We start from the raw sequence: 27,117 nt of genomic DNA on the forward strand, positions 1-27,117 counted from the left end.
GAGAAAAGAAAAGAAAAAACTAATAAAACAGAATAGCTTGCTTTTGGGTATATACAATCCCATAACCTATGGACAAAAAGACAAAGTCACCTCCCTTTCTGATGGTGTCTCTTCAGGTCACCTTCCTATAGGACGTACTTCTCCGGGTCACTTATGAAAATGTCCTCTAACCCAAGCCCATGAATCATGACCCATAATCCAAATCTATGCTGGGGTTGAGAAATGGGATTTTTTTGGTAAAAGTAAATTCGATCTTTCGAGTGGAATCAGATTAATGGTAATTACTTGTGGTTTTATTTTATTTTTTATTCTTGGATCATGTCAATCTTGGGATTGGATAAATGCCTTATCACATAGCAAAATTGTTTGAGTCATGTGTTAATATTGTTTGAGTCATGCGCATTAACGACCATTTACCGACCAAAATGATTCACTTGACGGTCGTGTGCAGGACTGAAGCAAAGTTTCCATCGCATAGAACACATTCTCTGTTTTCTTTTTCTTTTCTTTTTTTCGTTTTTTTTTTTAATTTATTTATTTATTTACCCCTTATCACGTATAACAGAATCCCATGAAGATGCGCGCTATTATGAAATTATGAATGAGCGCCGAGCGGAACTGCATAAAATGCTCAACATTTGAATTTGAAAAACGATGTCGTTAGCGAACGAGCAAGAAAACCGCCAACGGCTATAAAATCTTAAGAGCATATCCCCAAACGTTACACATTTTCTCAATTTTTCGATAATCTTCCGATAGATTTTCTTCTGATTCACTTTGTCTTCTTCGCCTCCTTTCTCTTCTCTTCATTATTGTTTGACAGGAAAAATTACAGAAATTGCAATGGATGCTTTCGAGAAGCTAGAAAAGGTCGGAGAAGGAACCTACGGTAAAGTCTACAGAGCACGAGAGAGAGCCACAGGAAAAATCGTTGCGCTCAAGAAGACTCGTCTCCATGAAGACGACGAAGGAGTCCCGCCTACCACTTTGCGTGAGGTTTCCCTGTTGAGAATGCTTTCCAGGGATCCCCACATTGTCAGGTTAAAGTTTTTCTTTCTTTTCTTTTTTTTTTTTTGGTCAGGTTTCTTGCTTATGAATTATCATGATTTTCTTGCACCCGACTTTGTTCTGCTTCTGCGGAAATGCCCTCCTTGAAAATTTGCTCTTCCTTCCAATCAGGTTAAAGATGATTAGGTTCACCATCCATTTTAAGTTTTCAGTTTTCTCCTATGTTACTTGTGTGAACGATTTCTCATTTGCTCCAAAGCCCTGCCATTCCTGGCAATTTATTTGTCTTGATGAAATTTTCTCATTTTCAAATGCAAGTTTCTTTTCTGTTTCTTTCCTCAGTTTGACTCTTCCTTGGACTTTCTTTGTTTTTCTAAGCCAAAGCAGAGTTGTCCCTCTTGTTGGTGTTGTGCAGATTGTTGGATGTAAAACAAGGACAGAACAAGGAGGGGAAGACGGTTCTCTACCTGGTTTTTGAATACATGGACACCGATCTTAAAAAGTACATCCGTAGCTTTAAGCAAACAGGAGAAACCATTCCCACTGACACAGTCAAGGTAACCTCTGCAAATTGCCATTCCAAGTTTCCAACTTCTTACTAGTCTAGCAATTGCTGATGTTCATTTGTGATACTTAACGCAGAGTTTGATGTACCAACTCTGCAAGGGTGTTGCCTTCTGTCATGGTCATGGAGTATTACACAGGTTTCCCTCTTCTTCTACCCTATCCTTCTAAATGTGCCCCTGTAGCAAATCCAGTGAGTTTCACCTTATCTATATTTTATCTCTATTTTCAAAACACAGGGATCTGAAGCCTCATAATCTGCTAATGGATCGTAAGACAATGATGCTTAAAATAGCAGACCTCGGATTGGCTCGAGCAGTCACGGTTCCACTCAAGAAGTATACTCATGAGGTAGTCAAAGAAACTCAGTTAAGAACAAGAAACCAGTTAATTTTTTTAAGTTTTTCAGTTAAGAAACTCAACTAGAGGCATCTTTCCAGATAGTGACTTTATGGTATAGAGCTCCCGAAGTACTTCTTGGAACCACACATTACTCAACCCCCGTGGACATGTGGTCTGTTGGCTGTATATTTGGTAGGAATTCCCTTTCGTCCTGAAAACTTTATTTGCAGGCTTTCCCAAATTCCACTTTAATGGATTTGAATTTACTTATATGAATTCTAGCTGAGCTGGTTACAAATCAAGCATTGTTTACTGGAGATTCAGAATTGCAGCAGCTCCTTCAGATTTTCAGGTCTGGTTCAATGATGCATGCCTTTTCCCCCTTGAGTTTGAAGCTCTCCAAGGCTGATGCTTCCTTCCTGATGCAGGTTATTGGGCACCCCAAATGAAGAAGTATTGCCAGGTGTAAACAAATTAAAGAACTGGCACGAGTATCCTCAATGGACCCCAAGAAACCTGGCGTCTGTTGTTCCTAATCTGGATGCCAATGGACTAGATCTTCTCTTAGTAAGTGGGACATGCCATCTAATTTAGCATTATCACTAACATCATCAGTTGTTTCTACATCTAATGCAAACTAAAACTTGTATGATGATATCTACAAATTGATAATGACATGCATAGCTAACTGTCTGTTAACTGTCTGTTTATCAGAATATGTTGCAGTACGAACCTTCAAAGCGGATCTCTGCAAAAAAAGCAATGGGACATCCATACTTTGATAATCTTGATAAAACATACCTCTAGGAGAAAGTGATGGACTGCAACACTTGGTTGAAAGATTGTTCCAACAGTTTCAACTTGAGTCTCAAGCACGATTTACATCCTGCTTTTCTTAGGTGCATGTCTCCCACACCGTTTGTGAAGTCGTGATTATTACAACTGGTTGGAATGAAGAACTTATTTTCAACTTCCATGTGTTCATAGTGTTTACAACCTGTTGGCACTGCTAACTCAGCAAGGCTATTCCAGACCACTACCAACTGGGATAATATATAATGTTCATGGTTTTTTATTTATAACTGCAATCAAACTCCCCTTCTTGAGTTCATGGTTTTTTATTTATAACAGCAATCAAACTCCCCTCCCCGGGGGCCTAAAGTTATTATTTTTTGTATTTTTTTGGAATGTTGGGTTCCTAATAATGATTTCAATTCTGGAAGAAGTCTCGAACATCCAAATGGGTGGCTTTAGCTGTTTTGCTGAATTCACTTACAGCCTATTTTGTGCTGTGTAAAATTGAGTATCTTTGCCAGAGAATGTAGGAACTTTCTCTTACCCACCAGAATTACTTCACTCTTCTGTAAGTTCACTTTCGACCCTCAGATCTCTCTCCTCCTACACCGCAGGCCACCACATTTCTGCAATCCCCCTCTGCGTGACCAGCCCTAAAGAGTCTCATCATAGTATGTCTCAGGGAAAGACTTCAATAAAAAAATCACATGAAGCTTATAAAAGATGGACAAGGAAACTTTTCTTGTAAAATAAGATTTTCCATCATTTATTTTTGTCTAAATGACAAAAAATGCTTTGAAGTATGAAAAAATTTCTGTATCATCTGTATAGAAACTTTTACAACAAAACAAATAGGAGAATCTTCATACTCTGATAATACACTACAACAAAACAAATAGGGAAATGGAAGCCCTATACAGTAAAAGGAAAATATACCTAGCACAAGCTTCATACTCTGATAATACTACAAGGGTTTTAGTCAGATTCCGTGAAATCTCATGGTGCAACTGGCAGCATCATCAACGTAACTTGTATTGATGAAATGCTCCCAAAGAATTGGAAGATGGTTCATGCTTGGCTGTAGCATTCCTTGTTAGTCAAAACACTTGATACACTGGAAGAAACAATGTCAAGCCACAAACCACAGGAAGAAGGTTGACCAAAGGGTAAGTGCAATGGAAGCTAATCCGTAGGCCCATAGCATAATAACAGAACATTCTCTCTCACCAGCACCAAAGAATTGGGTAATTGTTCCTGCAAATTCCATGCAAAACGTTCAAATCAAAACTGAGAATACCATTCAAAATTGACAGGATACATTCTTACATTCTGCACAAATTGCCCTGATTCTTAGCCAACAGTTTTAAGCAGATACTTCCAGATCAAAGGTGCATCTAACTTTTTCAAGGAAAATACTCTCAAGGGAAAGATTTGATCCCAGATAGATATCCATCGTGATTTGTCGTTAGTGATGGACCCCTTGAATGGTAAATGCCATCATTGACTCCAAACCTGCAAAAGAAAGCTGCCCCTTCCCAATCACAGGAACAAATCCTGTATCTTGAGAGAATTCTCTCTTCATCATGGCTGAAAGAGAACTCTAACCATACTCTAATGTCAGCACCTAAAAATCATGTGCCCTTAATACATTGTTCTGTCATTTTTCAATGAAATAAATATTTTTTTTTAACAAAATAACCCAATAGTTTATGAAAAAACAACCCTAACCTCTACATCTTTCAAAAATTAACCAACAGAACAGATGCAACATTTTAACCATGGAGTTGGATCATGGTAAATCATGTAGAGCTTTTTAATCATGGCATCTACTAAGTTTCATTAGGTCAAAGATTATGATCGTTGAATCATTCATTTGAACCTTCAAGACATTATTGGATCATTTGATTGGATGTCAATGCTTGTGCCAACCATATATCAAGCAGATCATCATGTTTATCATGATTTTCATGGTCAAAGTCAAATGTTGAAAACTTCAAACTACGAGTTGAATGGCACCCTGCTATTAAATCTTTTTTGAAGATTTTGATGTTCATATCTTAAATCAGACCATAGCATCGGATTTTCCATTATTTAAGATGCAAGATAAATGGACATGATCCAATAAGCGTTGTAACATGCTAAAACATGATGGCTGAATCATGTCATTCCAATTAGAATCTTTATTTGCTTATGATGTTTGCAATGATCGAAAATGTTAATGAATGATCAACGATAGTACAAAAGTACAAAAATGTTACAACATGGTGGTTGAGCACTAGAACTGTATCCTTGTCGTTGGTACATTTTCGCTTTTGGCTAATACGATAGGTGCTTGAAAGTTGAGTAACCCCTGACATTAGGAACCTGATCCTTTTTGCCCCCTTTCTCCATATAGTAGTTCTATAGTAATGCTCTGGAGTTCAGTTACCAACACTAATGAAACTGAAAACCGGAATTAAGCATGCTGTGATTTCCAAATAAGCATCCTATAATTTTAGTTATACAATTGAAAATTTCTATACTACTTCTATACAATTGATCAGCCACACTCTTGTAGTTCCTAGAATGGAAACCAAGCTAATGTTATAATTCTAAAAGTCTTACCTGTGCTGCCTAAGCCAGAAAAAGCATTTAATATTGATCGTGGAACCGCTAAAATACCATCCCGATTCCTGAGTCACTCTAAATGATCAAAACTTCAAGGTGCATACTGTTGGATTCTATTAGGAGTCTAATAAGAGTTTGTATAGGAGTTAAATTAGAGTTTGCATTCATGTAAACTTCTATTCCTTGTAATAGTCTACTTTCCACTTTATTATAAAAAGGTTGAGATCATGGATCATACCATTCTCCATTTCTATTTCTCACTGGCATGGCCTGTGCGTTGGAACAAACAATCTACCTCCTTCTGTTTTTTCAACCCTGCCCTTCTTCTCGTTTTCTTAAACTCGTTCTTCACCGGTGTTTTTTTTCTTTCCAACTCGTTGCTTCTGCTTGGGGGGTTCTTTTTTTTCATGGCCTTTTTGCTTGTTCTTCTTTTCTTTTTCTCCCACCCGGAGGCCCCTTCCGCTCTTTCTTGCTGTGTTTTCGCTCTTCGGGCCCGTCCCCTTGTCTTCTTGTTTTTCTCTCTTCGCCTCGCTTCTCCTCGCCATCTCCGCCGGTGGTGCTGATTTTTGTCCTGCCTTTGATGTCTCTGCTCCCCTGGTCCGATATTTTTCCACTTTTCATTCTCTTTCGGTGTTTGCGCCTTCTTGATGGTCTCGTCGCTTTCGCTTTCTTGGAAGAGGATTAGTTGGTACATTACGGGCACTACTATCCCCACTCCCGGTGTTTTCGATTGGATATCCGACTCTCTTATTTGTCATTCCTTTTGTTCCATGCATCCTATTGCCGGGTTACCTTTCTTGTCTGGCCCTCGGGGCTCTCTGCATTGGCGTTGGGGTGTGCCGTTTTGAGCTCGGGCTTCGTGGACTACCCGGCTCTGTGGCCCCTTTATGTTGAGTTGCGTCTCTTTGGCAGGTTGGTCTTATGGGGTTATCCCCCCTTCCGGTGTGTGGCGCTATGGTCTTGTAAGTTCGTCTGACTTCTTGGCGGGTTTGCGTGGTCGTTGTCGGTGCAGTCTTGTCGTTCTCCCTTTCCTACACTGCGTCTTATGCTCTTGTTCGGGTGAGGAAAGTCATCGATTGTCATGCTTCATACTCCTATTATGGAAAATCAGCTTTCGTCTGTTCAAGTGTGAGCACGCACAAACCATATCATACCAAGGAAAATTGTTGGAAACGCATGGGAAGCCCGCTGATTTTGAGCAAAACGAGCACAAAGACAGGGAAAACAAAGGCTAATCTTTCCGAGACGTTTCCACCACACCCTCTGGCGTTGGTTTTCGCGGAGGAGTTCGCTACTCGCGCGTATTATCGGTCTTCTCGCCGGTCGCCTCGACCACTGCTTCCTCTACTACCCCTACCAACTCCTACCTAGCTACTTCAGGATCGGTCACGGGGAAGGAGATTGGTCGTGGTAAATGGACTTTATTTGCTCAAGCCGATTGGAGGATCTACTTCGCTTGACTACATCTTCTAATCCGGTCCATTCGGTAATATCGACCTTCATTGTGGCACCGTGGCTCGGTCACCCCCTTTCAAATTTTGTCATTTTCTCGATTTGTTTTCCCGATACTTTTATCTTACCATTACAATTTCTTCCTTTCCAAGTTTCCCCATTGGAATTTCCTTTGTTATTATCTTCCCCGTGTAACGCTACACTGAGGGGAGATTGAAGATGTCTACAATTCAAAGCCTTTCATGTAGACTTCCTTATGTAGAATTTGATCTTTGTTACCTTTGAAAGTTTGTCCCTTACCTTCGCAATCTTCCACTTTGGAGATCTAACATTGCTATAGAGTTATCTTTTTGACTGTGCAGAACTTGATCTCTGTTAACCCGGAGATTTGCCCCTTAACTTGACATCTTCTCTTCGGAGATCTAACCTTGCAAAAGACTTGTCGTTTGACCTTGCAGACTTGATCTCTATTACCTTTGGAGATTGTCACTTATCTTGATAAATTTTCCCCTACCTTTGGAGATTGTCCCTTGGCAAACTTTCCCTTTAAAGATCTAACATTGCTACAAATCAAAACTTTCACTTTGGTTGTTTTACCCTAGCTATTGTTACCCCAAAATATATTTTCCCTCAAATTTGTGCGAAATTTAGTCTTCTCAACATTTGAAGATTCTACTTTTTACTTGGGCGTTCTTCCTTGGAGACATAAAGTTGCGGTAAAGATGAGGACAAATCAAATGGAAGTCTATAAGGCGACGTAATCTATAAGTTTGAAAATCAAATTGCGATGTTTACCCGACGATGTTTTATACTTTTTGGTCAAGTTGGACATGTGTGATATCCATGCCTCAACTTGAGGGGGAGTGTTGGATTCTATTAGGAGTCTAATAAGAGTTTGTATAGGAGTTAAATTAGAGTTTGCATTCATGTAAACTTCTATTCCTTGTAATAGTCTACTTCCCACTTTATTATAAACAAAGGGCTTGAGATCATGGATCAATAAGCCATTCTACCAATTTCATATTTCTCCACACATACAGAGCTCCAAATTTTCTGGTCCTAGGATAAGAACAGGCTATTAATCCAACAAAACACTCCTACCATTGAATAAAAAAAATTAAAAAAAAAAAGGGGAGGGAGGGAGGGAGAAAGAGAAGAAGCAGAAAAGAACTGAACTAAGCAGATGATGAGGACTTTCAGATTTGGGATTTTTTCACTGACATCACCCAAGGTGTCAAAATTATTTGCAACCTTACTTTTTTTTCCCTTTAGGTATGCAAGTTTCTTTTCAGTGAGGTTAGACCGTTATCTCATATGGGTATTTCAACTATGTGCATGAGAGCACATAATTCTGACAATGAAATAATTGTATGTAAATTTTAATTTATCTTTGAAAACCCTTTTATACCGCTATCTTAAAAAGCATTTAAGAATATGAAAAGTGGAAGTTATAAGGTTGTCAAGTTCTTAATGCACCTATAGAGGTGTCACTCAGACACTGCCATGAAATTTTATCCAGAAATACCTTCATGTTTACAGAAAAACACAGAGAATGAGACAAACATGACAAAACAAGATGCACAATCAACATGGATAGTAACAAATTGGCATACCTATGTTCAATGCTGGCGGAACTGCAAAGTGAAGAAGAAGAAAAAATATATATAATGGATCTGGGTGCAACAGGCCAAAATGTAGTGCCCCTTTAATAATGAGGACGCCTGACAGCGGTAGTGCAATATAACGAACCACTATGATCCCAATGATAAGGGATGCATGAACATCTGATCCTTTTAAACCTGAATAACAGCTGTGTCAGCAAAAATCTTGCTTGAATAAAGTGGGATGAAGATTCATTAAGAACCTATCTCCCTTAATATCTGCAGAAGGTTCAATACAAAAATCAGTTATTACCTCTAAGAAGGTTTCCTCCCATTATCAAGGTAGTAACCGGGATGGCTCCATCACTGCAAACCAAAATGAGAAAGACATAAGTAAAAATGACAAATAGTGGAAACTGGCATAAATGATGACAAGATGCGGCTTACCTAGTATATGTTATGCTATGCCAAAATAAAAGTGACCTTCTCAGATAAAAGGTAGCACTAAACTATTCAATAAGGTTTAGCCATCTGTTCAAGAGGTATGGACCCAACAGGTTCCTTAGTGGTTTGAAAGATAATCATTATGTGACTAGAAACAAAATGATTTCCAGCTCTTACGGCTGTTCAACTGCCATCAAGCATTGTACATATGCAATGTCCCCAATTTTATACTGGCCAATGGGTAGGTCATGTATTGAGAATAGCTTTAAGAGGCATAAAATCTGTAGTACCTTTATGGGCATGAAGCACTTGTCAACAAAATGTTCGCTTACAGGTGGTTTAGTAATTTGAAAAGAAGTGAAACAAGGCACCATATGAAAGTTAGGATTTCCCCATGAATGCCGGTAATAGGGATGGAACATGAAACACCATTTGTGGTGTACACTGAAACAAAAGATCTTGTACAAACTTTTAGAGAATGATTTTTATAATATCTAACCATGTGGGAAATGATACAATACCCAAACTAAAATCACATCTTCCTCACTTAATGTAGCATTAGCCATCATAGCTTGAGTTGTCTGATATAATTGGAGAAGATGCAGATATTTGTAGTTTATAGATTTATTTTTCAGACACCTCTAAGGGCAACACCCATGAAATGATCATGAAAAGGTGATAGATCAGGAATGTGTACATGTATGGGATCAAATATCAAAGGCTGAAACTATGTTTTTTATTATTTTCTGGTGGGGGCAAGGAAGGGGGAGGATTGCTGAGAGAAGTATTCGTTATGCCAGAACAGCCATGATTATAGAGCTTAGGCATGAATAATCTAAGGCAGAAGAAACTTATATGAGGATCCAAGACAAATTTAAGCTGAAAAGATATGATCTTAGAGCTTAGGTATGAGTAATCTAAAGTAGAAGAAACAAATACAAGGATCTAAGACATGAGTTTGCAGTTGGCTGTATACCCAAGCAAAGAAACCGAATCCTCTATCACACGAAGAGGAGCACTTTCACCAATCATTAGCCTTTGGATTGGAGGGACTGCTCCAACAACAAATCCACCAATCTACTAAGAATAAACAAAGAAATTTCATCATCAACCAAACATTCATGAAGACATTTTCAGTTGCATTTTCATTCATTCACACTGAAATCTAGTTTAGAGAAGAAGTCAACATAATAAACTGAATAAAAATAAGCATCAGGGTAGAAAGTCAGGAATCTAAGAGAAATCTGAAGTCAAAGTTTCTTTCATACAATTGATGTCCCAACAAAAGGATAGACTTATATGCCCCTCATTGCAGGTTTTAAATATTCCTTCTTGTTGTCTAGGAGGAAACATGATGCATGTTCCTATAAGGATATGATACTCCCTGATAGGGGAAACTTCCAAAACTTTTCTCCTATACAATACCACTGGATTGCTATCTGATCAGACCTACATTGAACCAGAAGATCTTTTAGGTGGTACAAACAACTGGTTGCCTAACTTATGCATTTTCCCACACGTAGAAGCTACCGAAGTCTATACTTAGAGATACAGTAATCAATCTCTGTTTAAGAAAACAACTAGCTACATTAAAAACATTAAGCATGATAAGCATACCGCTGCAACAGTAGAAGGTACCAATAATGTCTTCAAATGGAGCTTTTCAGAAAGCATCTTTAGATATTCTCTAAACTTGACTGAAATTGAAACCTGTCATAGAACATGGGAAAAAATCAATTCAATTATCTGTCCCAACCTTGTCATGAGTGATCATGGAATCCTGTAAACGTAAGTGGAAATGTCCTATCTTTACACCAAACCAATCACAAACAACATAAATCTAACTTCTTGTATCAATATTCTCTCCAAGAAATAGGTTGAAGCAGTGCCTGACTGGGTTTTCAATGGATTGTAATAGCTTCCTTTCCAGAGTCCAGAGTCCAAGTTTTATATAATTATTGCCCTTTACAATAATGAATAGGAAGGATGGGTTCCATCATAGTATACCACAAATATTTATAAAGAAAAGGTCTCTTCTATCAGTGAGGGGGCTGAAGACCCATTGAATAGTTGGTTAGATTTAGTAATTCTTAGTTAAAAGCTTTCCTTCTAAATCAGAAGGTAAGTTCAAAAACACAACAAATTGAAGGATACAACAGGTTCTGACTTGATTTTCTTTCTAGCATTTTGTATTCACTGACTGTATCATGTGGACATGCCCAGTAAGCGGAAATACATTACATGCATTTGGTTACCTATATTGACCTTGGATGCAAAATTGTATATTAGTATTATAAAAAATAAATAAATAAATAAAAACACTCTAAACAAATTACTCTTTCTACACATTTTGAAGCCCTCTTGATAACTAGAAGCATCAAATTTGGATTAATTATTTTTGTTACCACCCCCTCCAAAGGTGGGATGCTCCCTGAGTCAACTTGGATACAAACATCATCTGGATGACAGGAAAGTCAAAAATAAAAGGGAAAAGAGAGAAGAAGAGGAAACACATTATCATAATGATAAAGCAGAAAATAACCTTTTCTCTTTCCTCTAATGATATGAATGTCAGTGCATGATAGTCTCCCTGATTCTCCAAGACTGGTAAATCATTTGAAAGTAGTGGCTCTGCACTACCCCCATTGAGTACCCTTGAAGGTTCTTCTGAGTAGTTACTTTTGGAGTCAACAACCTCATCAGTGCCCTTATCTGAAGATACCCGCACAAGATTGTAGACATACGACCACAAAAAGATGGCCCCAATCTGAATTATAACAATAAGAACCAAATAGATAAGTGAAAAAAACCTTGCTTAGAGTTAACAGCTGCAAGAGTACTAACAAGTCTAGTTTCTGGATAAACACAAATCTAGTTACTGGCCCATATGAATTATATATACATCTGCTGCATGTAATAACAATGAAATGGTTTCAGATGTCTTCTGTATGGATCCATATGCATATTTGCATTAGTAGGTAGGTAATGAGGTTAAAGAAAGAAATAGCTTTTGATGTCACACAGACATGAGTTATTTCTCCATCATCTTATTAAAAAGCATTGGCCTAACTATGAAATGTATGACAAATTAGCCATCCTTAAGCTTGTCCTTACACAATAGTTACATTGCTTAACTGTCTGCTTACAAGCTTATTGGGGAAGATACTTTCAATGGCCCAAAAAGTAGGAACGCTGGTCAAAGTCAGCTGAAACACCAAACTTTCCAATTGGTAAGAACCTGCATTCAGCTTATCTACAGGGTATCCAACCAAATGAATAGTTGGTCAACGAAGAGGATAACTCTTTAATTGCATAAAGAGAGGAAATAATAAAAGACTTTGAGATCTTCACAACTTTAAGCATTTTCTACATCTTCACCAAGAATGGTACATTATAAACTCATTAGTCTATAAATAATAATAGATAGCAAAAGTTCAATAATTACTAATTGGACCTATTTTGGCTAAAGATTGACATTTGGTGCTGGCATTACAAGCTTATAGTTATATGGTTTCCAGCCACATGTAGAGGTGACATGGCAGACCAAGAGCAATTCTCTTCCCAAAGCAAAGCAAAAATAAAAACTCATAATAGCCCACCTCATTTTGCACTTCTCATCATAATACCCCATCTTCTACTAAAATAAAAAATCATAATAGCCCATCAATGTCATTATTTTTGCACAAAGCAAAGTAAGAAATAGAAAGGCATACAAATTACAAATCATGAAATTAGAAAGAAAATCTATAATACAAACAAATGCACCATAGAAACATCAAGTGAACCAAAATCATCCATGATTTGCTAATTTTTAGTTTATTTTGGAACGCTATACAGATTGTAGACTCTTTCACACTTATATGGAAAATTTTGCCACTGGGAACGTTTCTGAGTTGCAATATCAAAGAACAGATGTTGGCTAAGCTGTGCATGCTTCATAACACATAGCATACAGTTATCATCCTACTTTAGAAAAATTGAATACCAGAAAGCTACTTATATAATTGTAAGAAATCTACCGCCATAGAAAGTGAAGAATAAGCCAGTCCATTTGTGTTACAGACATCGGGATCTCCAAATGGGCTGCCTTTCTCTCTGCAGACTGCTGGGATGATGATCATAAACATAGGCCCCATATTTCCTGTTTCAGTCAGAGGGAGTGCAAAATGATGAGGGGGGCACATAATGCAGTAAATGGCACAAAATTTTCATAATGATCGGCAGCATGCATGCCCTTTCCACCCAGTCACCATTCATATAGAATACATTAAGTGGTTGCAGTGCTAAACTTGAATATTCTATGGCCCCAATATCAAGCTAGTAAGTTGGAATTGGTAATCACTTTAATTGGAGAAGTCTAAAATTGTACACTAACACTGGTCAAAATAGACATATAAATAAAGCCTTCAAACAATTCTTCTGTTTAATCCAGTTCTGAGGAACTCAATATGGGATTAAATACGCATGAGTGTACAGAATTAGCGGCTAAATTTAAGGAATGATACAAAAAATGTACCTGCAGCACAGCAACCCAAGATAAGGCCCCTTAGGTGCGGAGGAGGTCTACTGATTAGTATAAGAACCCATCCAAGTACTGAACCAATGAGATATGTAATAAGAACATTTAAAGGAACGAACCACCTATGCATTACCAAAAATTATTAGAGAAAGATCCATCTCCATGTCAGTCAAACACAGCAACTTTCACCTTAACTTTATGGAGGTAGTGAACAGGATTAAGAGAAACTCACAACTTAATCATGCTTTCATATGTTATTGTTTTGGCAAGATCGGCAGCCACAAGTGCCGGAAAAAATACAAAGAACACAACCTGTATACAAGGAAAGCTGATTAGCTTTGAAACAAATAAATAAATAAACATTTTCATTTAGAGGTAAAAATGCAAACCCCCCCCCCCCCATCTCTATTTGACACTATAAAAATACCATAGAAAAGGGCATACCCAGTGCACAAGGCTCCCACCACAAGGTCTAGGGAGCATCACAACATACACAACCTTAGCCTCACCCCCAGTTTTGCAGAGAGGCTCAATCCAAATTCAAACCCATGATCACTTGGTTAAAACAGAGGACCCTTATGACTGCATCAAGGCGCACCCCTCCAGACATTACCGAAAATCATGTTCGAGTAAAATAGGTACCTCAAACAATCACCTAATAACCGTACAGTGGTTCCTGCATAGCAGTAGCCTTCTCTCGTATATCAAGTTAAAACAATTTTGGAATTTGTCTAATAGCGTAGATAGAAGAAGCAACTCATAAGCCTCATCACCATTAGTTTGATGTCGGTTGTGATATTACAGGTTGCAAAAGGAAAAATGAAGGACAAAGTTGATCAACCCAGTTCATATAAAACACATTGCACAGAGGTTTTTCTAAAATGTTAACACAGGATTACGGGGCTCATTCTTGGACAGAAAAAGTGGCACAACCAAAGGGTACAGGCTTTGGTAGGTCCCAAGATTGTTTCATGTAATAAGTCCGCCTTTCATTCTATTTTCACCATTTCGTAGAAGGTAAATATACTCATTGCAGAAACTTCTATACTTAATTGTTGTCACTTAATTGGTGATGAGAATTTGGAGCCAAGAATATCTGTCTCACTTAGACAAAAGATGGAAGGGTAGGGCAAAAGGGAAGTCTATAATTCATACTGGACGTACCAGGCTTGTTAGTTAGCTGCAGATATTTATTACCTGGTCGAATTACATGGGGAAATCAGGTTGAGATTTTCTTTTAATTACTCGCACATACAGTCACATGCACATGGATGGGTGTTTGTGTGGGTTTGTGAGTGTGTGTGTGTGTGAGAGAGAGAGAGAGAGAGAATTGCAGATGGAAATCTCCCATGACCCCCATGTCCCCCATGTTATATTTCTTCTAGCCCCTCTTGGAGTCATAAAAAAAAAAAAAAGGCTGCGGATATGAGATACAGAGATATGAAGACCAGAGTATGTCTATTATACTCCCAGTTTATCAGTTTTCCAGCAGAATTATTGAACTGGATCCAACTCTGTCAAAAGAATAAATGAGGCAGGGATTCATTACTCACTTTATTCATATGCTTCCTTGCATCCTCTCCCAAAATATTAATGCGATCCAATGCAAGAAAGGACCCAATAATCGTAACTAGTAGGACCTTCAGCACTGGAATTGATGCCGTAATGAAGAGATCCAGAATCCCCATCCTGAGAATTCCTCAAAAACCACAACAGTTTTCTCTGTACACTCCTATACAAGAAATTTTTCAAAAATGACTTCCTCAACATATTATTAAGAAAACAAAATGGGACATACGCACTAATGATGCCTCTGCCATTAGGGGGCTTGGGAGGGTCATAAGATTTTATCATGCACAGCCTAAGACACCAAAAACATGCAACATAAATATTACAGCAAGGAAGAGGATGCACTTGATTTCTCAGACGAAAAATGATAATTAATGATTAAATAGGATTAAGCATCAAACAAGCATAATTGTGCTATGCATTAGAGTCCCTGATAAACTAAATGGCAGCTTGAAAAATGAGAATAACAGCATCCCAACACCAATCTTCAGTGAAGGAAAATATATAATTCGATAGCCAAATACACTCCCTGGCAAAATTTGTACCGTAATTAAGAAATGTAGGAGGTTGCCTTGTAGAAGCTTCTTCTTCTTTCTTTCTTCTTCTTTTTTTTTTTTTTTTTTTTTAATTAAATCAGAGACAACTAGACGTACTTTAATGAACAGAAAGAAACACTTCAAATCCCCTGATTGAACAGAAGTTTCAGTATTTCAGGCAGGACTCGCCGGAAAATAATTTTCATAGTTAATCATGAAAATTTGAGTTAAATCTCAACTTGCAAACAAAAAAAAAAACAGCGAAACCAATTTAAAGTTTATCAACATTAACTGGCTGTGTCTTGAGGACAAGTTCTGCTCGATCAAAAGTAATAGTTGGTTTGGGCAATGCCTTTATGTAATATAAGCAAAGACGCAACAAATTCATGCAAATAAAGAATGCCAAACAACAATTAGGGGAGGGAGATCAAAAGCTTACCAACAATTAGGGGTTTTTCGATGGCAGATCACTGAGAAGTACTACATAATAAATTCAGGTCCAGAGGCAAAGCCAGCGGCTTCAACGAATATATATATCCTCATAGGAAGGGGGCAAGAGAAACCAAGACGACATTGTAGATACTTGACAGTGATACCTGCACCAGTAAGCTCCGAAAGACTTGGCCGGATGACCATTACTAACATTAATTACTTAGGAGACAGAACCAGCTACAATGATAGACTCTCCGTCGCAACATTGCAGATATTTTTATGATATCGTCATGTTGACTGTGACGGCGGCTCACAATGTTGCTTGCAGAGACAGAGCACATGCCGCAAAAATCCAAGAGAATTGGACCATAAAAAAATCATAAACGACATAATCAGATGGAAGGGCGAACGCCATTCTTGATTCTTTTTCTTTCTGGGGGAAATAAAGCTGCCATTTATTTATTATCATTACGCTCTGGCACTTTTTTCCCTCTTTAGTCTTCCTTCTTACGCTCGTAAGCACAGACGTCATGCTGGAGTTTGTGTTCTAGTCCAGATTTGGGTGAAATTGATGATTTCAGTAGATATTTATGGTTTTCAATAGAAGTAAAGCCTTTTTTCCTTTTCTTTTTTTTTTTTTTTTTTGGCAACAAGGCTCAAAATGATAAAATTTATTTGAAAATTCATGTGTAATAATAAAACCTCATTACCAAGTATTGTTGTAGCAGAAATCATTCTGATTTTATTTTTTTTTTGTGTAAATTTCAAGAATTATTTACAATACACAGAGATTCATTTCTTTTTTTTCAAATCACTACCCCTAATGTTTAAATTTATAATGTGAAACCGTTTATCTTTACCTTGATGCACATTTTGATGGAATTAGGGATAAAGAATTAAGATTTCAAGAGGTAATTCATTCTCAAGTTTTCTTGATTTTGGTCTTCATCAAATTTTAAATGGAGAATGTTGGTATTCTTTCAAAACCAAACTAATTCTAAAATATAAAATTTTAAGGATATAATGACATTTAATATAATTTCTATAAATGAGAGTAATGTTATCTTTTTTACTTCTTAATTTTAATAAATAAAAAAATAAACATTCCATATTTTATATTAACAGTCATTTAATATAGTTATATGTGAAGGATACTAGTAATTTCATAAAGAATAAGATTTGATTAATAATAAAATCAAAGTATACAAAAGCTATAATTTAATTATATATAAATGCAAGGGTCACTTGACCTTTTTCTTTCTTTCTTCTTTTTTTGGGGTCAAAATGTCACTTGACTATACAATATACTTTTATTCCTTACACCCATAAAAAATATATTATTGGGTTATTTACTACTGAAAGGCAGAGTCATTTAATGTTTAATTAGTGAATTGGTCTTGATGAGTTATTCAATGGACCACTGATCACAGTCATGCCTTTCTTTGACAAGTATATCAACAGTGTCTGTCAAATTTTTTTATATTTCCTTTTGGAATGAAAAACATTATATACATTCACACATCACAGCATTATCAAATCATAGAATAAATTTTGGTAAGTTACTGTTAGTTTTTTTTTTTTTTTTTTTTTTTTATAAGCATGCTCAAGGGTCAACTTATACATCGCTTTCTATATATTATATGTAATCTAAGTGATGCAATATGAAGTATACCATGTGAAACCTTTCCTTTTCTTCTATTAAATTTTTAAATCAACAAACATGAACTATAAAAAAAGAAGGAAAATGTGTAGCTCTGTTGACTAAAGATGAGACATCATGAGCTAAGTCATCAACTGAGGTGAATGTATTAATACTCACCTCATCAAATAAAGTTATTTTAATATAAACCATTAGCACCCGAAATTCATCACAAAATATTTCTCAATAGAGTATTCAAATTTTCTGGCTCTTCATGACTCCACTTGCTTAAGGTGTAATATACCCTTCAGCAAGTATTAATGTACCACTCTGTTTGTAAAGTAGTTATGGTTGTGAACTGGATGGAATGAAGAACTGTAGACATATTCAATTGAGAACAATATATATTCACATCGAGTGTTTCAACAATTACAGCAAACCAAAACCCTAAGCACCTTTCCTTGCCTTTTTGGATCCAGTGCTATCTCATGGTGCAATAGGCAGCATCTTCATCAACCCATATTGACGAAATGCCACATTTCAAGAATATACATCAAAATAAAAGATTTCCCTTGAAACATTGAAATTTTGAATGCTTGGTTATGGGGGTTCCTCATTTGTCAAAACACTCCGATGGTCCACAAGAAGCAAGATCAAGCAGCAAGCCACATAAAGTAGGTTGACCAAAAGGTTAGCGAAATCGAAGCTAATCCATAGCACCATAGCAGAATAACAGAGCATTCTCTCTCACCACTCCCAAATAACTGGGTCATTGTTCCTGTCAATTTCAAAGAGAAATCAAACAAAATATAAGGAATAACACAATTCAAATCATAACAGCTACTAAGTTTCATTAGAACCTCTGTGACATCACCAAAGTATGACTCCATGATCGATGCTTCAATTATTTCATCATAGATCAAATGGTCCGTCATGTGGTATCATGATGTCATAATCAAAATCAAAAGGCCAAAACAATTTTGAACTACAAGATTATGAGATTGAATGGCATTCTCCTCGATAAACCTTTTTAGAGTGATGGTCTTATCTTAGATCAGACGATCGTCCTTGCCCTGATCTAGAATGCTAGATGAACAGCCATGACTCAAAGCAGCCATTTATATAGATAAAAGCATGACGGCTGATATTAACCTTAGAATCTTTCACATGCCTTTGATGGTTTAATCTGAAACCAGATAAGTCACAATTCCTTCCACGTTCATAAATGCTAAACAAATGACCACATGATCCAGTATAAAAGTTCAAAATTGTAAAACATGATAATTGCACTGTATCCTTTCAGTTAGAATTAATCAGTAGATGTTGAACATCCAGTAGTCTGGTCATTTCTTCATCAGTGCGGAGCAATGCCAACATTAGCAACCTCACATGTAATTTGCTCCTTTCTTATTTTTCATTTGTTTTCAATCAAACAGCAGTTTAATGGTAGTATTTTCTAGTGTTCAGTTATTATTTAGTGCCTAGAAAACCAGAGTTTAGCATGTTGAAACTTCCAAATGCTTATTACTATGTCTTACCAAATTGCAGTTGATCCTACATATTAAGTTCCTCGTACAGAAACTGACCTAATGTTATGAGCCTAAAAGTCTGAGCCTTGCTTCCCATGCCATAAAATCATTTAATATAATCGTGAACGGATCCTGAGTCAATGTAAGCGATCAAGACTCTGAAGCGTATATAGAACCTCCAATTTAATGATCCAAAGAAAGTATGTGGACCATTCCTCACCCCTCTCATCTTCCCCTCAACACCCAAGAAAGGGGGGGGGGGGAGGGGGAGAGAAAATAAAATGAAGAGAACTGAACTACTACAAAGTTTAATCAGAAAGATCCATCCCATAAACAGATGGAAAATGCAGAGAGAAGGGCAAAGATGATAAAAGAATGAAACACGCAAGATTTGGCAGTTCGGATGACAACAAATTCACATACCTATATTCATTGCTGGTGGGACTGCAAATTGAAGACGAAGAATAAACAAATACAACGGATCTGAGTGCACCAGGCCAAAATGTAGTGCTCCTTTGATAATGAGGATACCCAATGGTGGGAGTACAATATAACGAACTACAAGGATCCAAACAATAAGGGATGCACGAATTTCTGACCCCTTTAAACCTGAATGACAACACAAGAGTCAGGAAGATCTTGCTTTAACAGAGCTGGAAAAGATACACTAAGAACCCATCACCTTAATATCCAAAGAAAGTTCAATATCAAATTGGTTATTACCTCTAAGAAGGTTTGCTCCCATAATCAGAAGAACTGCTGGGATGGCTCCTTCACTGTGAACCAAAATGAGAGTGAAAAGAATGACAATGATTTCTGACTTAATGAGGTGCATCCCAGACCAAGACAAAACACGGCATTAGATTGGTATGAGCAATGAATGGAGACAAGTAGCTTAGGATACTCTTTTTTTTTTTTTTTTTTTTTTTTTTGGTTGGGAGGTGAAATTCTTCCAAGCTACACTGATTGCAAAAATTTAAACCAAATAGATGTGATCATTGCATTTAACCATGAGTAATCTAAAGCTGAAGAAAATCATAAATGAGGATCTTAAGCATGACTATGAATAGACTGTATACCCAAGCAAAGAAGCTGAATCTTCAACAACACGAAAAGGAGCACCTTCACCAACCATTAGCCCTCGGATTTGAGGGACTACACCAACAATAAAACCAACAATCTACAAAAAAAAAAAAAAGTGACAAACTTATAAACAAAGAATTTCAGTCATCGAAACATTCATGAAAATGTTTTCCTTTGCATCTTCTTTCATTTATGATAAAATATTGTTTAAAAAGGAACTATACATAAACCATATATAAGAGGAAGAGTAGGAGGAATCTAAAAAAGGTCTGAAGTCAAAACTGTTTTCTGTTCAGGAAAATAAATAAACAAATAAATAAAAACAGAATGAACAAGTTACTGAAGAAAAATGTTAAGCATGATAAGCATACCGCTGCAATGGTACAAGGTGCGAATATTGTCTTCCAATCAATCTTTTCAGAAAGCATCTTTAGATATTGTCTAAGCTTAACTGAAATTGGGACCTGTCATAGAACATAGAACAAATCCAATTCAATTATCTCCCCCAACGTTTTCATTTTTTTTTATCATATACTGTTGAAAACTCAAGTGGAAATGTGTGTATTTATGCTATCTTAGCATTTGTTCAGTTGTGAACAGCCCAAAACGAACTTCTTGTTTCAATATTCTCTCCAAGAAATAGGTTAAGTGATGCTTAACTGGGCTTTAAGTGAACAGTAGCAGTTGCCTTTAGAGTCCAAAATTTCACATTTTCTAAATATAATGTCTGTTGGATTCTACTAGGAGTTCAATTAGAGTTTGTATTCATGTAAAATTCTATTCCTTGTAATAGTGTAATTTCCACTTAATTATAAATAGAGGGCTTGAGATCATTGATCGATAAGCCATTCAACCACAATCAACTTTCTCAACAATGTCAGAATCAACTGTCAGATGATTCTAAAATAGAAGGATGGCTTCTGTTAATAATATACTATGGATCAGGCAAATATCTTTATTATCATGGGAAGACCAAGGACCCCATTGAACAATTGTTTGGATTTAGCACAAATTCTGGAGACTTCAGACACGTAAATTTTAAGGATATAATGGACTCTGACTTCCATTTTCTCTATAACATTTCCTACCCATTACCCTTTGTTTCTACTTATTTTTCAGTTTTATATTATTTATAGGAGTTATACTGTCAGGTGATTTGCACTTGTTTCAGCCATGGAGGATGATGAGGTTGACCGTGGGCTATTGATCGATAACATGTTCTAATTCACCATGGCCTATCATTAATCATACTTTTCCTTCTTTGATACCAGCTATTAAATTTCAAACTTTTAGGTTCAAATGTGTCCCAGAAAAAGGTTCTGTTTTACCAAATAGCATTCTACTAATAGCTGACATTAAGGATGAATAGGGTGCCACGGCCAATATACTAAATACGTGTGGGATCACAATTAAGTGGAAATATATCAGATCCAATGGTCACCTTAGATTGCTTGGGATGCAAACCTGTCACCTAAGCACATGAGTCAACAAATAAAGTAATTTACACATGTCAAACATTTTGAAACCCCTTGATAACGAGAAGGATCAATCTAGATTGATCCCAATCATCGCTTCTTATTATCAGTGACCTCCCAAGGAGTCAGGGAAGCTCATCAATTCAGCTTGGAGAGAAACATTAATGTGGGGTCAAGGAGGAAGAATATGGGAAAAACAAGGGGGAAAGGGGGAAAAGAAGGGAAATTCATTGTAATAATATTGAAGAAAATAACCTGTAATCTTGCTTCAGATAATGTGCATGGAAGTGTAAAATGATCTGCAAGGTTCTCCAAGGCTGGTGTATCCTTTGAAAGTAGTGGTTCAGTGCAATCCCCATTGAGTACCTTTGAAGGTTCTTCTATAGAGTTACTGGTAGAACCATCAATCCCTTCACTGTGCTTACTTGACAATACCCGCACAATATTGTACAAATACGACCACAAGTAAATGGCCCCAATCTGAATTATCAAAACAATAACCAAAACAAGGCTGAAATAAGTTTGCCTAGTCAGCAGCTGCAGGAATGCTAATAACTTACGTTCCCAGAAGAAGCACACAAGTTAAGTTATTGTTCCATATGATGTGTATATATTTGATGCACATAACAAAAAAGAAATGGCTTTCAAATGTCTTCTTCTATGGATGTGTATGTATATTTGTATTGGTGTAGAAAGAGAAGGTAAGAAATTCCAAACTTCAGTTTTTTATGTGACAAAGATGAGATCTTTCTCAATGATCCTAATACTACTCACAGGCCTGAGTATGAAATGCTCAATCCTGTCATTGCCCAATGGTTACATTGCTTAACTGTCAGCTCACAAAGTCTTTAATAAAGAAATTAACTTTAAAGACTACAAGAAAAAGGACTAGTGGCTAGAATCAGCTGATATGTTGAAAAGTTCAGACCACCTAATTGGTAACAATTTGTAGATTATGCCCCCCCAGCCAAACGAAGATCTGGCAATGCAGAGGATGGCTTGCTAGTTGTTGGAAGGGGGTAACATAATATTATGCGATCTCCACCATTATATACAACTTACTTTACCAATAATACGTTAAATTATAGAACACATTAACCAATAGAAGTAATACATAGTGAAAGTTTGACAAACACTAAAAACTTATTTATTTTGGCCAACCGTTTAGGTTCTGGAGGACATGAGCCTGCAGCTACAGGGCATTGGCCATACATAGAGGCGCCACGGCAGATCAAGACCATTTTTTACCTCAGGCCAGACTACTTTGTTAGTTTGTCACAATGTCCTACAGTATTCTTAATTGTACACAGATCAAAGTAAGGAACTCAAAAAGAATTATACACTTAGGAAAACAATATAATACAAACCAATGCTACATTACAACATTAGCTGAACTAGAATCATTTTGTAGTAATAGTAAAGAATTTCAAATTGACACTGGGATTATTTACTCTTTACACTCAAGTGAGCAATTTAGTCACTGGAAACCTTCAGAAAAGCAATATCAAAATGTACATGTTAAGTGAGCTTCTTAGAATTCGTAAAATGGAAATACTCATCCCTAATCAAATTTTTTGGAAATTTAAATTACAGAGATCTATATCAAAGAAATGTAAGAAATCTACCGCCATAGAAATTGAAGCATAAGCCAGTCCAAACGTACTACAGACATCAGGAGCTCCAAAAGGGCTGCCTTTTTCTCTACAGACTGCTGGGATGATGATGATAAGCATAGGTCCCATATTTCCTATTTCAATCAGGGGGAAAAGGATGAGGTGGCATACAATGCAGTAATCCAGCAGTAGAAAATTTCATACAGAATTAGCAAATAATTTTAAGAAATCAAACAAAAATAACCTGCAGCACAGCAACCAAAGATAAGGCCCCTTAAATGGGAAGGAGGTCTGCTGATTTTTATAAGCAACCATCCAAATACTGAACCAATGAGATATGTCAAAAAAATATTCAAAGGAAGGAACCACCTGTATGTTACCCAAAAAAATATTAGACAGAGACTCGTCTTCGAGTATATTAGACATAGTAAGTTTCATCATAGACTCGAATGGACATTGTAAAATGGATTTGAAGAAACTCACAACTTAACCATGTTTTCGTATGTTAATGTTTTGGCAAGGTTTGCCGCCACAAGCGCCGGAAAAAATACATAGAATGCAATCTGTTCACAAGTCAAGTATATTAGCTCTCAAATAAAAGGAATCAATTCTATTATAGAAGAGAAATATTGGGAAATAAAAATTTGCACTCAAATCTTTTACTCTGGCACAAAAGAAGATATGCTCAAGTAAAATAGATTCCTCTAACATTGAGCTAATAACTATACTGTTTTCCCTGCAGTAAATCTTGTCTCTTGACTCTTTCCTTACATAGTTGGGAAGCATAACAAACATTATAGACTTGCCTACATGGATTAGACCAACAGAAACAACTCAGAAACCTTATCACCATTAATTTGAGGCCAGTTCTGAAATTTCATGTTGCAAAATAAATGATGGAGAACAAACTTGATCAGCCCACTCAAGGCGCTCACACAGTTGACCAAATCCTTGCAGGGGTTATTCATAAATGGAGGAAGAGTTGCAGTATCATGGGACTCAGTCTTTGGCAGAACAAATGGAACTAAGACAAGGATACCTGGCTTCAGCAGCTGGGCCTGGAACAGTGTTATTTTTGCTTCAATGGCCCACAATTAATTCTATTATCATCAAATGTGGATGCTAAATGCAGTAGCTAGTAAATCTTTTAGATCTAACAGCACTAGTTTAACTGGTGATGAGAGATAAGAGCCAAAGGTATGTCACAGAGACAAAAAAACAGAGAGGGAAGCCCAAGAATGTCAAAGTTGATGTAATAAGCCTGTCAGCTGTCAAGTTGATATTCATCTTGAGCACTCAAGAAAACATGGACCATAGACACACACACACACACACATCGCCACCCATGTTATGTTACTTTGTGCACCCGCAACACTCCCCCCCCCCCCAAAAAAAAAAAAGGCCAAAAATGATATATCATGAAAAAGACGAAAAAGCAATACGAAGTTTGAATACCATAACCCATGAATTATGTTAATAATTTCCGAATTTAACATTGTAAAAAATAATAAAGTAACTTGGAGAAACTTAGAACTCACTCTGTTCATATGCTTTCTAGCATCATTTCCCATAATATTTATGCGGTCCAAAGCAAGAAAGGACCCAAGAGCCGTAACCAAAAGGACCTTCAGCACTGGAATTGATGCGGCAATGAAGAGATCCACAATCGCCATTCTGAGTTGTACCTTGCAAATCTTAAGATTCTTCTGTGTCTAAACTCCTGCCGCAGAAAAGTATAGGGTAAGTTTGTTACAATAAACAACCTAATACATGGATATTCCGCTTAAGAAAAGAGCGCCCTTGAATTTTGTGAGGAAAAGATAATTAACGACTAAAAATGGTTGAGATGGAAAGAAGCATAATTATGTTTTCTACCAGAGTTCCCTGACACACTGAGCAGCAGCTCAAGAAGCATTGTGTCGTCAGTATCCAGTCAAGAAGGATACAGTTTGAGAGCTCAACTCCCTCATATGCAAAATATATTGCAACTAAGAAACATATAAGGTTGTCCATGGGTACAAGTTGAACATCTCCCCCCCTGGTTTTATTGATCTACTATTTTAATCAGAGATAACCATAAATAACACAATTGTTGCAGATCCAAAATAGTCTTAAAAGATTAAAAAAAAAATAAAAACAAAACTGATTTTCTTGATTGTATCAGAAACCACTTCGAGGAAGAGAAAAAAACACAGCGAACTCATTTAAAATATCTACACGGAAGTTTCCACAATCCAACTCCAACTTTTCATTAAAGATGGGATGCAAATAATTTCCATTGTTCGCCACATTCTCGAATCTCAAATCAGCTTAACTGATCGTTGAAAATTATGGCCAAAGCGCACACACACACAAAAGAAGGGAGAGAGGGGGTAGAAGGAGATGGTTCTTCCTCTTAAAATCTGTCATTTAAAACTAAATTTGTAACAAACCAGCGGGAACCAGTTTAAAGTTTATCAAAGTTTTTGCATATAGTCTAAGAACAACAGTTGAAAAGTCATTCGTTGGCAACAACTTCATGAAGCACAGAAGAATGGACACAGTAGATTCATGCAAATTAAGATTTTCGAGCAACGCTTCATGGACTAAGATCAAAAAGGTACCAACTAGCTCAAGAAGCGATAACCCTTCAAAACATAAGATAAGCCTCCTTTGCACCAAGCCAACGAATCCCAACGTAGTATTTGGAATGAAGTCGAACACCTTCCACGCAGAACTAGTAATGGGTTTCTTGGTTTTAGATAACTATGGGCACTTCTTGAAGTCAGATGAACATTGGAGGGAAGATGATAAGCATATAAATCAGATTCAAAGTCAAGCCCATCCGCATCTGCCGATGTGTATCCTGATTCCAGGGAGAAGAAAGAGAAATCAAAACGAAATTGTCAATAGAATAGCAACTGTAAACAGATTCACCGGCACCAGTTATGCATTCACAATAAATATAAAGACAAAATTCAAACTTTATTTATTAAGTAGCAAACAGGAACAACACAAGGATGCTCTTACTTGGAAGTGTCGGACAATTATTAATATTTTTGTCGTGTTTTTCGTTACTCCGAATCAGCAAGTAGCGTGCCATGATAAGAATCAACTGAGAACTGTAAGATTTGGGAGGGGGCGTCGAATGACTGCGCTGACGACGCAAACAGATAAGAACTCAGCAACAGCAACGCCAAGTCGGCAACTGTTGTCAATCTCACCTGGCGTCTTCCTTTCTTTTCACTCTAAGTTCGTAAGCACCGGCGTCACCATTACGATATTAGTGTTACACAAATGAGTGGATAAGCGAATCGCCTACGATTCTAAGAGATTCAGCCATGAATCTTCACTGTTCCGTCTCGACATTTATTGTTTTCTGGACCCAGAATAAGTGAATAACTCACCGTTCGTTCAGGTCCTCACAGTCGACACCCTTGGCTCTGTTCGAAAAGTCATGAATTCCATCGCTTTCTTTCTGCTCATCCTGAAATATGATTCAACTTTGTTTTCATTGCCCGTAAATTTCGCGAAATTCGGTTTATTCTCGCGTAACTGGGAGAAAATTTATATGATTTTACTCAGGAACAAAAACCCCATTTGCCCAAATCCATGTGAGCTTTACCGAAAAAGCAAAATCCATGTGAAGGAAGGACAAGGACTTTTGTTTGGTTTTTTTCTTTCTTTTTTCCTGGGTAATAAGGTCTCGTTTGGTTAGGTGCTCGTATAAAGGGAAAATTACATAATTAACTACATCTAAATTTTAAGTTTAAAAAATAACCACTCGCGTTTAATTAATAAAATCAAAATTTGTGTTTACAAAATTAACCATAGGAGTTTATTTTCTTGGAATTTTCTCATTGATACTTGTTTTAGTCTAAGATTTTTAATGAGTTCATTTGAGTTGATTATGGCCTATGTCAACCAAAA

The 27,117-nt window shown here is 36.8% G+C and overlaps 3 protein-coding genes across 3 annotated transcripts; 1 reads left to right on the forward strand and 2 right to left on the reverse strand.

Annotated features, from left to right (window-relative positions):
• The first annotated feature begins 709 nt into the window (after positions 1–709).
• On the forward strand, positions 710–3,197 carry LOC149017286 (cyclin-dependent kinase B2-2-like). Its single transcript, XM_089151617.1, has 8 exons — positions 710–1,040; positions 1,424–1,565; positions 1,651–1,712; positions 1,812–1,923; positions 2,013–2,106; positions 2,197–2,266; positions 2,343–2,481; positions 2,629–3,197. The coding sequence occupies exons 1-8, from the start codon at positions 844–846 to the stop codon at positions 2,719–2,721; spliced, it is 909 nt and encodes a 302-aa protein (XP_089007743.1). The 5' UTR covers positions 710–843; the 3' UTR covers positions 2,722–3,197.
• LOC149017287 (protein PIN-LIKES 3-like) lies at positions 3,074–16,408 on the reverse strand. The gene is made up of 11 exons (XM_089151616.1): positions 15,877–16,408; positions 14,886–15,064; positions 13,565–13,644; positions 13,330–13,454; positions 12,833–12,954; positions 11,356–11,580; positions 10,431–10,523; positions 9,790–9,890; positions 8,683–8,735; positions 8,382–8,567; positions 3,074–3,963 (listed from the first exon to the last, which is right to left on the reverse strand). Exons 2-11 carry the CDS (start codon positions 15,018–15,020, stop codon positions 3,839–3,841), a joined length of 1,245 nt encoding a protein of 414 aa, XP_089007742.1. The 5' UTR covers positions 15,021–15,064; positions 15,877–16,408; the 3' UTR covers positions 3,074–3,838.
• Positions 16,409–17,778: 1,370 nt separating this feature from the next.
• Positions 17,779–26,837, reverse strand: LOC149017288 (protein PIN-LIKES 3-like). The gene is made up of 12 exons (XM_089151619.1): positions 26,218–26,837; positions 25,812–26,053; positions 24,747–24,928; positions 23,692–23,771; positions 23,453–23,577; positions 23,221–23,342; positions 21,851–22,075; positions 20,492–20,584; positions 20,117–20,217; positions 19,761–19,813; positions 19,461–19,646; positions 17,779–18,286 (listed from the first exon to the last, which is right to left on the reverse strand). The coding sequence occupies exons 3-12, from the start codon at positions 24,879–24,881 to the stop codon at positions 18,162–18,164; spliced, it is 1,245 nt and encodes a 414-aa protein (XP_089007745.1). The 5' UTR covers positions 24,882–24,928; positions 25,812–26,053; positions 26,218–26,837; the 3' UTR covers positions 17,779–18,161.
• Between the last annotated feature and the right edge of the window lie 280 nt (positions 26,838–27,117).

The sequence above is a fragment of the Hakea prostrata genome, chromosome 4, assembly GCF_041222555.1.
Source record: "Hakea prostrata isolate BN-2017 chromosome 4, UWA_Hpros_2, whole genome shotgun sequence".
Taxonomy (NCBI): Eukaryota; Viridiplantae; Streptophyta; class Magnoliopsida; order Proteales; family Proteaceae; genus Hakea; species Hakea prostrata.